Here is a 12,883-nt window from a genome sequence, read left to right on the forward strand (position 1 = left end):
CTTTATTTCTAAGGTCATGCACACCTAACAGATTTTAATATTGCAACAATAATCAGAGATGGTGAAAAAGCAACTGCGTTAGCTGGAACCAAACCATATATGGGTAAGAAATATTATTTATTAATTGTCTCTACAATTTACTTTGAAACGCTACTTACAGCATACCATTTTATAATTTGTGTCTAACACAATGTAATTGAACTAATTTAACACATTAATGCAAGCAACTTAGTCATTCAGAAAAGTTAATTAATCAAGCAGTCTATCCCTCAAGATGTGTGAATTATTCTCCCCAAAACACCTTTTGTGTTTGCTCTCATCAGCCTCCCAATGTTGTCATCAGTTCCTGTTGTTCCTGCACTAACTTAGGACCTGTTCCTGGAAGGTGCAGTTCTCACTGACTTGGGTGGAAACTGAGGGCACTCAGCACCTTGCATGACTAAGCTCTTTTAGACAGTAAGCTGTTTGGGACAGGAACTCAGTTTCTTGTTTGTCTTGTAGGATCCCATCTAGGGTGACCAGATGTCCCGATTTTATAGAGACAGTCCCGATTTTGGGGGCTTATTCTTATATAGGCATCTGTTACACACACACTCCCTCCCCCCATCCCGATTTTTTATGCTTGCTATCTGGTCACCCTAATCCCATCTATGGCACTAAATAAAAGTAATTATGGCATCCATAAACTGGCGCTTAATCTAATCTGCAGCAGGATGTAAACATACTACAGCCAGAGTAAATACATTGTTTTCTTTTCTATTTTTATTTAGCTCCAGAGATTTTTCACTCTTTTCTGAATGGTGGGACAGGCTACTCCTTTGAAGTTGATTGGTGGTCTTTAGGAGTGATGGCTTACGAACTTCTTCGTGGATGGGTCTGGTGTCCTCTATTGTCTTATATGATGATGTTTACAGATATTTTTCTTAATAATCTTCAAAGGGAAGAATTGTATTTTTTTCATATTTCCATTTTCTTTTCCTCAGAGACCCTATGACATCCACTCCAGTAACCCGGTAGAGTCTTTAATTCAGCTGTTTAGTACTGTAAGTGTGCAGTATTCATCAGTATGGTCAAAAGAAAGTGTTGCTTTATTGAGAAAGGTAAATACTGTTTCTTCAGTACAATTTCAATTGTGTTGTCACAAATTCCATACTGGCTACAATATGTACAGGGCTAATTAGAAACTAATCTTCTGTTCAGCTTCAAGATATTACTCCTTTATGTCTTTATACAATGGTTAGCACAATTTAATTGCTCCAAAATATAATTTGAGTAGTCATTTGCTGCTTTATCCATCTTCTCTTCTGTTAGTTAGCAAGTGAGGTGTGTTACTTGATTGGTTTAAGTGATATAATCATATACTTGCTCAGGTTAAGATACTGTAGTGTTAACATAACTGCCTGTATGGAAATGTATTACCTCCAATACTCAAACTCATAGCTGACTGTTGAAATAACTACCTTTCACCATAGAATGATTGCAGCATAAAATACATAGGTGTTTGGATATCCTGCTGTGATAATGCTTTTTTTCCCTTTCTCCAGTTCTGCAGTCAGTGAATCTGAGTCTGATTTGTCTAGTAATTAGAAATGTGTTTGTTTTCTTTTTTCCGGGGAATGGGTCCTCTGTCACTTTCATTTTATTGTTAATATCTAAGAAAGTCTGGTGATTTGAAGCTGATGTTGGTTTCTTGGCTTCTGTTTATTAAAGGATTCAGAAAAGTGGCTGATCAAGAGAGTATAAAAGAGATAAACTGACAGCAAATAAGTGACTCCAATATAAGTTAGAGTTGGGTGGACAATTTACGTAATTAGATTTTATTTTAGTAAGAAGCAGAGTTGTTAGTTCTTATTGCAATAAAAATTATTCTGCAAGATCACATATGCCATCTACTGGGTTAACTCAGAGATTGCATGCTTTTAAAGAGAACATTATATATGGAAATTAATAATACATATCCATAATCCAAAAGTTATCAGTCATCACCCCCAAACAAGGAAGTCCCCCAGGCCTCCAAGAATCCCACCAGTTTTCTTGCTCTAAAACATTGTCCAGTTGAGGAGAACAGCATGAGAAATTCTTCAGAGCCCAGTATCACTTTTCCTTAGGGTTTGTCTACACTGGCACTTTACAGCACTGCAACTTTCTTGCTCAGGGGTGTGAAAAAACACTCCCTTGAGCTCAGCAAGTTTCAGCGCTGCAAAGTTCCAGTGTAGCCGGGCTCCCAGTGCTGGCAGCTACACCCCTCGTGGAGATGGTTTTTTTAGAGCGCTGGGAGAGCTCTCTCCCTGTGCTCTGCCACGACTACACAAGCCACGTAGACTAGCCCTTAATCAGCTGGCTGAGGAATTGCTGAATAATGTGGGGCATTTCTTTCCCAGCATAGGCTGAGCATGTTACCCACACAGCACTTCCTGATCTTACCAGGCAACAAGAGATCAGGACTAGTAATCAAATGTTTCCTCCTTTTGGCCCAAATGAGGAATTTTCCCATCAACTAACCCAAGCGTAATTAATGGTGGTATTTCCTAACGTTTGAGTGCTTGAGTTTGCAACCTTAATAATTTTTTGTTTTGTTTTTTTGGGCAGATAATAAGTTACAAGTCATTTCCCACAAAGGGTTTTTTCTCTCTTAGTTAATTATAAGAGCATGATTAAAGACAGAATGATTCTGTATGCCTGTTCTTTCTCAGTCCAGACCATGCCTTACTGCAGTGCCTGTTATTTCAGCTATTGACAGTGAATCCTGAGCATCGATTTGCCAGCCTCACTGACATTCAAACTTCAGCTTACTTATCAAATGTCATCTGGGATGATGTCTGTGAGAAGAAGGTGGAGCCAGGCTTTGTTCCTAATGTAAGCAAAAGTGATGACTTAATCAGTTTCCCCTTATTGAACAATGATCACTGTTTACTTAATAAGACAAAGGATTTCTATGGCTGAAATAACTCCTAAATGTATTAGCTGAAACATATTCTCATAAATCACAGAACTAAGCTTTCAGTTAGTACCTTTGTACCATTCTAACAGAAAGGCCGTCTGCATTGCGATCCCACCTTTGAGCTAGAAGAAATGATCCTGGAGTCAAGACCCTTGCATAAAAAGAAGAAAAGACTTGCAAAAAACAAGTCCAGGGACAACAGCAAGGACAGCTCACAGTCAGTAAGTCCGTCCTTGAATAGCTCAAACAATCAGAAAGCTGAGGTGTTGAAATCTGTTTGTTATAAAAGCAGTTACTTTGCATGGAGGCTTTCTATTCATACGTATTGTAATAAAAATGTTCAGGCAAGTGGCAGTCAGACTGACTCTGCCTGAGAGCTAAATTCTCCTCTTCCATCTGCATGGCAGATCTCTTCCACATTCTTCTGTTATCCCTAAAGTGACATGAGTGGGGGATCTATGAACATTGATCAAGAAACTATAAACGTCAGAAGATCCACTATGTACATAAAGAAGAAAGATTTTTCACCTCAGATGCGGTATCATTTACACAGTTAGGTCCTGAGTCTTCTGTCACACAGGTTTACACCTGTGTAACTCCTTTGAATTCTATGGATTTACTCCTAATTGACCCTCATGTTAGTGAAAGGAGAACAAAATTATTAGTAAAATGAGATGTGTGGCAAGTTAGAAATATTGATGACACTAATATTAATGATTCAAAGCTTTAAGTCCTCCACTGGAAAGAATAATAAAATTCTGCAGTATTACCAGGCTGGCTTCTCACAGCTTGTTTCAAATATTGCATGTTCCATTCTCAAGAGCTATTCTCAACTGAGTTTTGCAACACTACTAACCATTCCTAATTTAGAATATTCCTAATTTAGAATATTCCCAGTAGTGCATGGGAATCACTCTTTTCATGTAGATCCCTCCTGGATGTTCATGATGACTCTTGGTAGGCCGTACAGTACCCTTTCTTTGAGAGGTAGCAGGAAGCTTTGGAAACAATCAAGTAAGAAAAGCAGATCCTAGGTGTCTCCCATGAATTCCCACTAATATTCCATGAGATTGTGCTATGATTATTTTCATTGGCTGCAATAGTTTTGTTGTTGGTAAGAAAAAAATATTTAGGAAACACCCATTCTTTTAGAAACTAGGTCATGTAGGTGTTTATAATCATGGGAGCCAGGGTTCAGGCTAGACTCAGGTCACTGGTAAAATGAATACAGGAGTCTCAATCTTCTCCATGGTGGACATGTCCCCATAAAATAACAATTACATAATTTGGCATAGTATGTAGCTTCATCTCAGGGAAAACCCAGTATTCGTAAGGGGTGTTGCAGGCTATAACTGATGTATATGGGTAGATCTAGGTGAAAAAGCAATCACAACATCTAACCACTTATTTCTGGACTCAGGGCAGTGCTCCTTGCCTCTCAATTTCATGAGCACTAAAATTATCCCGCAAATAAAAATAAACAATTTTTTTAAGAATACCATTTATCTTATAAACAGCAGGAAGTATCTGTTAGAATTCTCCCTGACTTGTGGGCTGAGTCTATTAACAGCAGTAGATCATTTCCTCCTTCAGCAATAGTTAACATTACAATCAATGAAGGTTACTATAAAAGATTGGAAGAATAATTCAGGAAGCCAAAAACCAGAATAAGCAAACTTAACAATAACCTGCAGAGGCACTCACTGACAAGTGAGTTAAAGGCAGTGCTACATTTTTCTCCAGCATCTCTATGTGTCCTGCCAATCTCCTTGATGGTGCTGTATGCCTGTAGCTCTTAAGGCACCATGGGATCCTTCAGGATGATAGTCAATATAGGTGAAATTCACCTCTAGATATAGGACTAGTTAAAGGCCTATATACTGCTTAAATCCTGCATAAAACCTGTTTTGAGATTTAAGTGAATGAGTAGTATATAGGCCTTATGCTTGCTCCCTGCACCAGGGTGAATTTCACTATTTATAAACTGATTATTCATATAGTAAAGGATTGTGCGTATTAACATGTTATCTGTGTAATAGAGATATTATTGCACCAGAAGTGAAAACAGAACACAGTGATTTAAAAATGTGAAAGAAATGAGGGTGGTTTTTTTTCATCATCAATTTAGGCTGAAAGTCATACTACCTGATTAGATTATATTCATGTGCATCTAGACAACAATACAGTAACTCCTCATTTAAAGTCATCCCGGTTAATGTCGTTTCGTTGTTACGTTGCTGATCAATTAGGCAACATGCTCATTTAAAGTTGTGCAATGCTCCCTTCTAATGTCGTTTGGCAGCCACCTGCTTTGTCCACTGCTTGCAGGAAGACCAGCCCGTTGCACCTAACTGGTGGGGGCTTGGAACTAGGGTGGACCGGCAGCCCCCTATCAGCTCCCCGCTCCCCTAAGTTCCCTGTGCAGCAGCTGTCCCTTCCCCCACTGCCATGTGCTGCTCCTGTCCTCTACCTTGGAGCTGTTCCCCAAGACTCCTGCTTGCTGTGCTGGGGGCGGGGGGGGGGGGCGAGAGGAAGGGGGGGTAATGTCAGGGTGTCTCCCTCCCCCCTGCTCCTGCACCCTGCTTACCCCATCTTCCATAGAGCAGGGGGGACATACGACAGGGCTCAGGACTGAGGGAGCTTGCTGGCAGCAGCTGCGGTCTCAGCAAGCTGATCTAATTAATAAGGCAGTGTACTTAAAGGGGAAATGCACATATCTCACACACACACACGGTGTGTGTCTCTGCCTCTGTCTGCAATGCTGTCTCCCCTCCCTCCATTCCTGCTGTCTTGCAGAGTGTGAGAGTTAACCCTTGAGGGCTAAGCCAATTGGTAATTCATCATTTAGCAGTAAGGCATTCCCTGGGAAATATCCCACCCTCTGACTCCTCACCTCAACCAAACTTCACAATCATCATCACTGTGTACCAGTATTAAATTGTTTAAAACGTATACTGTGTGTGTGCACATGTGCACGTGTGCATGTGCGTGTGTACATGTGCACATGTGCGCGTGTGCGCATGTGCACGTGTGCATGTGCGTGTGTACATGTGCACATGTGCGCGTGTGCACGTGTGCATGTGCGTGTGTGTATATATATATATATAAAAATATAGTGTTTTGTCTGGTTAAAAAAAAAAAAGTCCCTGGAACCTAAATCCCTCATTTACATTAATTCTTATGGGGAAATTGGATTCGCTTAACATCGTTTCACTTAAAGTCGCATTTTTCAGGAACATAACTACAATGTTAAGTGAGGAGTTACTGTAGTCACATATATAGTCTGATGTTTTCTCTATTGACTGCTCATGAACGTGATGTTTTTTCTTTTATCAAAACAGGAAAATGACTATCTCCAGGAATGCCTCGAAGCAATCCAGCAAGACTTTGTAATTTTTAACAGAGAGAAGTGAGTGAGGGGGTATGTTTTCATAAGGAAAGGAGGCTTCTTTTTACTTAGCAGAACTGGGATTCACAAAAACAGATTGTTGGGAGCCATAAATATGAGAATCAAAGCAATGGTCCAGTTCTGCATTATTGACTTCAATGGAGCAGACTCAGGCCCTATTTTTCTTTAAAGCTTATCTAAAATATGGAACTGAAAAACAACTCCAAAAGCCCCAATATTTATTAAACTCTGTAGTTAAATCAAATATGCTACAGAATCATGTGGATTTTAAAATACTTATGAGTTTGAGTCTTGAGTACACCCACAATATCCACCCATCCACTGTATTTTTGACGATATGGCAAATGAAAGAAATATGGTAAAATGCCCTCCATGCACCACAATGGGTGAATGAAAGCACTGCAATCAAAATATCTGCTTTCCCCTGTGGCTTGAAGATATTCATGACATTTTTGCTATTAAATTAAAACAATATGATGGAAGTCAATTCTTCCCAAGCTAGGAAATAAGGAAACCGCCTCTAAACAAACCATACTCCTTAGTAAGCTCATCACAGTAGGTTACTAGATATCTCCTTGCAGCATGTACAGCACTGAATAAGCCATTGTGTTTAAAATATAAGAATACACCTGCAGCTGTTTGGGTTCTGGTACCCTATAGTCAAAAAGACTTTAAAACACAGGGGCTTATACAAAAATTTATGAAAATGTTAGGATATGGGTTAGGTGGATCTCAAATATGGAAGAAACACTCGGGTGTTTGTTTCATATATTACATTTGTTCATGCATTTGTTTCATGTATTACAATTGATACTTAGCACATAAAAAAAGAGAATTCACTGCAATGGCAAATCATTGGTTATCAAACTTTTCCAAAACTGGGATTTCCCTCCCATTTAGGAAGAATCTATCCTGGGTCCCTTTAGCTTTCCGAGAACTACCAGGTGATTGTGACCCCCTGATGCCTGACTGTCACCCCTACATTAGTACATATGGATGGTAGGGGCACCTTAGGACTCATTTTCCATTTCAGTTTTTTTCAACCATAGTTTCTACAAAATTTTAAGTGTAGAGAAAGCATGTAACATGTTACTCATATGTTCTGCACAGGTTGAAGAGGAGTCAAGATCAAATGAATGAATCTATTTCTCCTCCTGAAACTACAGATGAAGTCGAGACAGAAGCTGAATCTGAGAATTCCAATTTAAATATGTGTAGCTCTGTATGTTCTTCTACAGGCAGCAGCTAGGACTACAGTTTCAAGGCAAGGGGCCAAAAGCCTACATGCCTCTTGAATAAATCATTCTCAGGTTGCACTGATGAATATATACTGTACACTGCGTACTATAATTGAAAAAAAAGTCACAAAATCAATATTGTAAAGCTGTAGCAGAGGTAGATAGTTCTTAAAGAACTGAATTCGTGGATTTAAATGATGGCCAGTTCTGAACACTGGATTACCTACTATGAGGAAAAATACTTGCTATGCAACACCTTGGAGAAAATAGTTCAGTTTCTTTCTTTGCTCTTTTTTAATGGCAGGTTGCTGACTCAGGCACATGTGAAGATGGTAAGTGAACAGGTCAAATCCTTGCATATGAGCAAGGAGCATGCAGCACAAGTGTGTGTTTGGGAAAGGTTGAGAAGATGATGTAAAGCTCACCTTTGCACTCTGGAGAACTGTTTACTGGATTGGCCCCTTGAGTAAATTAGAGAAGCCCTCAGGCTGCTCTAATTAATGACAGGTGCTAACAGCCTCAAGGAACTAAATAGCTGAGGAGCATGCAGTTTAAGAGCACCTCAGCCACACCCTCTTTCTTCTGGCTGCACGCTACATGTAGGACCCTCTCTGTCAACTCAATGCAACTGGATGCTTCTCCTTGCACTGGGCCAATCCCTGAGGGGCTGGATATACTGGCTTTACAAAGAGAATCTGTTAGTGGAGTGGCACAAAGTGGTTGCACTGCACCAAAGGATCTGGTTTAAAATATTTAATCTCCTTGTATGGCTATGCTTAGCTGCAAGGAGCTTTGCAAATTACAAGCAAATGAATCAGAAATTATTCTATTTTTTCAACTCATTTAATTAATCGGACATAAGTTATATTGGATTTCGGTTTTACTGGAAACATACACTGTGGGTAGCCATAAAATGCTGCTCAATAATAGAAGAAAGGTGGTGTCAGTTTTACCCTTCTGTTTACTTTATTCTAAGTGTAAAATAAAGTACTGTACATAATCTACTGGTACCTGTCTTAACTTTTCATTAGGACAGGAGATCTCTTGACTTTGCTCCAGCTGTGGATATTGCCTAATTGTTTCAGAAGCCTTTTCTATGTTAGGCTTAGTGGCTTATTCTACTGTATAGTGGCTTTAAGTTACTATTACTGAAATCAAGCCATCAGTTCTACTACGCCATTCAATTATTGTGCCGTGCATATATCTCATTACAATTACATCCACACAAAAGCTATCACAATCTGTTTGTTACCAGACCTTAAGAAATTTGTCATGTTTGCATCTTTACTTTATTGTATGTTCCTGAAGCATAATGGATAGAGAATGTTTTTAACAAATGCAAATTCTTTCAAGGCAATTTCTGCTGTGTTGATATATAGTTTTCAGTGTCCATGAATGAAACAAAAGGAACAACCAGTGTAAAAAACAATTTTATATGTAAAACAAGACATGTTTACTTTTCCACAGTTTTATGTGGAAACTAGTAAGTGGTGAAAATTGTGCAGAACCAAATTTTCATAAAAAATATTCAAGTGTGCAGGCACAACTTGGGGGTGGGGGTGGGAGAAGACACCAAAGCTTTTATACCAGTTGCACAGTTATTTTTAGGACACTGCCAGATAAATGGTAGGTCCTGTTAGTAATTAAACTGTAGAAGACCATGGTTCTTGCTAGAGCATGACCATCCACATCTTATCGTTCAGAGTATAATCAGAGTTGTGTGAGCTTGATTAGGTCCTAACATGGGGCGCCAACTCTTTTCAGAGAATAAATACCATCCAACTATGTTCATGTTCCTAGATATTACTATAAGCTATCCCTGCTCTAATGATAGTTGAAGTAAGAGTTGGCTTATTTTAGTAAAACAGATCTAAAATAAATATTCCCCTCCCTTTTGCCCCTTCCTTACCAACTACAGAAGAAAATTTACCTCCCCAGCTCTGAGTCACAAACAACTTTAAAAGGGAGATTTTTTTCCCTTTTCCTTCTGCCCTGCAGTAACATTCCAGCTGATTACCAGTTAGCAAAAGAATTCACACAGCCATCCTCCTTTGCTGTTCCCGCCAAAGGCCTATTAAAGCATGTTTGAATAGAATGTATGATCTGGGCCCTATGCTTTGAAAGAGTTCAGTGAACATTTTCTAGGAACACCTTGCCCCCCTACTCATGCATTTTGTTGTCAGATTCCACCCTCCTCCACTTACATTTTATTTTTGTAAAGGTAATGGAGATAAAGCCTCACATTTTTGTCTTGATCCAAGACACATCTTGCTTTGCTCTCTCTCTCTCGCTCTCTCTCCCCCCTTTCTGTTGCAGCTTCCCAACCAGCCCACTGTCCCATGGCAGGGAAATTACCTTTTTAAAAGAATCAAAATTAATAATAAGTGCCATAGGCACCTTCCAAAATAACAGCTATTTACTCTCATCCCCCATTCCAATGGCCAGATCAGAGCACTCAGTATTTGCATCAGGAATTGTCTCTTTCTTGTGTTTGAAAAAAATAGCTCTGAGATAAGTAGGTGCAAACATACCACAACTTGCCAAGCTTCAAATATGGGTTGCAGTGTGTGGCAAAGATGCAAAGTGAAGGGAACAAAACGTTATTAGTGCAGGATACTTAAATGTTGTGAGCCTCAGTCTGTCGGTATAAATGGCTCTCTCGTGTCAGTTTCATTATCCTTTATTTCTCATGTAAATAATTTTCACCAATAAAATGATGGCACACCAAAATTGTGAGGAACTTAGGTAGCGATGGGAATGAAACGAGCAACGTTTGGCAGGCGTGGATGCACTCCTAACAAGTTAATGTTGGAAACTCCCTGCATTTAAAGGGGCTCTCTGCAGCTCCATTAAAATATACTGTAATAGCAAAAGCAATAGAACCCATTCACTGCTGTAGTTAGCACATGGTGTACATGGTTTCTGAAGTTGAAGTAACAGTGTATAGGAATGAACTGACTTTTTCAGTTCAGGCTTTGTTTATTGCTCATTACTTCCACTTTTTGTCACTTATCTTTTCCATATAAACCAAGCAGAAATGTCTTCAGTAGTGCCAAGCACTAAACAGCAAAGCTTCAATGAGGACACTGCTTATAGGTAATTAGGGGCCAAAGTCTGGTCACCCAGAGGCACTGTTGAAGTGCAACATATTGTTTCCTAAGGAAACAAGACCTGGAAAATGCTTGTGCACCATTATTTCTGCCTCGCTTAAATGCATTTCTAAATATTCATCTCCAAGAAGCAAATGACATGACAAAGAGAGACTTTTAGAATTATTGTCCCATGTATTTGAATCACCCTGAGTACAATATAATTTTAGTACTCATTTTCTATCTTATATAATGCATGCAAATGTACCTCTCTAATACCCATCTGGGAAATAGTTTTACTGGTGCCTATTTACACATATTCCCTAGAGAAGAGATTACATGCATACAGTAACTGTAAAAAGAAGACAGATTGTAAGACATGGATACATATTTGCTTTATTGTTTTAAACAAAAAAGTGAGGTGTAATATGATGGGCCAAATTCATCCCTGGTATAACTCCGCTGAATGTTTTACAGCATTTATGTTTGTATGTTCTCAACATAAAATGTAGATTTTGCTTTAGAAAAAAATATGTGAAAGGATTCTGGACTGTGCACTCCAGCATATTTTACCAGATCTCCTTCTCTTTGCTGTCTATGGAGTATGTGTTGTTTGGGGTGTGGTAGAATCTATAATGATGATATTGTGATAATTTTAATGCTGGCTCTTTACTTGACTGGGTGGCATTGTCCTGATTTCTATGTTCCTTTTAGGAGTCTTTGATTAAAACTGTATAATCTTTTGGACAAATTGGGCCTGATCCAATGCTCTTTAAAGTCCATGGTCATCCTCTTATTGACTTCAGCAGACATTTGATTGGGCCCTTTTTGTCTATTTCAAATAATGCCCTGTGTAAAACTTCATTTGATATGTATAAACCGTATAAGGGCAATAGGATTTTTTTCTTTGTTCAATTATTTCATCAATACCATGTATACAGACACACACAGTTAGACCTCTTTAGAAATCCAGAGTTTAATGCATAGTCTTTCTGCTATACAGTAAATTAATGTATTTTCTAGTCTGTACTTATGTCCCTTATTTATAACTAAGGCCTTCGGTGAGCAGGACTAAGTGGGGTAAGATCACAGAGTCCCTAGCTTTCTAGTTCTTCTACCCTTGCAGCCAAGAATATTAAACAAACATTTACCTTGAGTGCCAAGGTCATCAATGCTAATCCTTGACTGAGGGAAGGAATCATTCTTTTCTGATGTTGTTTATATTATTTATATTCATAGCTAAACAAATCCATTTTCTATTATAATTCAAATAGTGCTTTTCACATTCCATAGGGCTTGCCCTAGGTAAAGATTTTAGTATTTGATCATTTAAACAATTCTAAAGGTTAGTAGAAGCAATTCTTAGACCCTCTGGAGTTCTGGAAAATGGAGATCACATGTTTTACGCTGGCTTTTATGTTTACGTGCCAGGCCCTTTAGTGTAAGGTATTTAAGAACACTTGTGACTGTGTAGTGTTGTGGCCCAATTCCAATTTCTTACACCCCTCAAAACACAGTGGGAATTTTGGAAGTACATAATGGCATGATGGGCAGGAGGTGACTAGTAAATCCTACTGCCAGAAATGCTCTTGACAGTAGTGGCATGGGAACTTTATTTTAAATAAAATATGAATCATGTGCCACTTATGTCTGACTGTACCCGTGGCAAAAATGAGACTAAAGATGTTCATTGCTCATTGCATTGTATGTAATGAATGACATTAAGTTATTGTAGGGCTCTATTTTATTTGTGAACAGACTGGTTCCTATTAACAATATATTTTTGGTTTGAATCTCTCTGCACCATTTCTCTTTTTACTGTATCTCTTATTTTAGAGCCCGATGCTGTATTTGGTACAGAAGCAAAACTCTCAGTGTAATTCATGGAATACAGCTATCGTTTGCAGTTATTTCCACAGCTGATCACTAACACTGGTTGCCATCTCTAGCTCTCCTACCAGAACCACAATACTATATTGAATCTGCATAAGCTATTCAAATGCTCTGTGTAATAATCATTCTTCATGATGCATCTATACAATCTTTGTTGTTTTCCACAACCCATTGTACTATCCGTATGCCATTTGTAATAGTATTATCATCAATTCATTTCTATAAATAAGTAATGTCCTCTTTTCTCAGTTTGTTGCATTGGAAAGTTCTGAAAATACTTTAAAAGCCTTCCAATGAACTCCAGCTGACTTTC

At 38.7% G+C, this 12,883-nt stretch overlaps 1 protein-coding gene across 3 annotated transcripts in view; it reads left to right on the plus strand.

The window, feature by feature from the left end:
- Positions 1-8,863, plus strand: part of STK32C (serine/threonine kinase 32C) — a 227,502-nt gene extending 218,639 nt beyond the window's left edge. For all 3 annotated transcript variants that reach the window (XM_045022789.1, XM_045022786.1, XM_045022788.1), the window contains exons 6-12: positions 14-103; positions 771-874; positions 984-1,100; positions 2,731-2,856; positions 3,031-3,162; positions 6,283-6,350; positions 7,461-8,863. In XM_045022789.1, coding sequence (XP_044878724.1) covers positions 14-103; positions 771-874; positions 984-1,100; positions 2,731-2,856; positions 3,031-3,162; positions 6,283-6,350; positions 7,461-7,599 — 776 coding nt within the window. In that variant the 3' untranslated portion in view covers positions 7,600-8,863. The remainder of the gene's footprint in view (positions 1-13; positions 104-770; positions 875-983; positions 1,101-2,730; positions 2,857-3,030; positions 3,163-6,282; positions 6,351-7,460) is intronic.
- The last annotated feature ends 4,020 nt before the right edge of the window (positions 8,864-12,883 follow it).

Source organism: Mauremys mutica, chromosome 7 (assembly GCF_020497125.1).
Source record: "Mauremys mutica isolate MM-2020 ecotype Southern chromosome 7, ASM2049712v1, whole genome shotgun sequence".
Classification (NCBI taxonomy): domain Eukaryota; kingdom Metazoa; phylum Chordata; order Testudines; family Geoemydidae; genus Mauremys; species Mauremys mutica.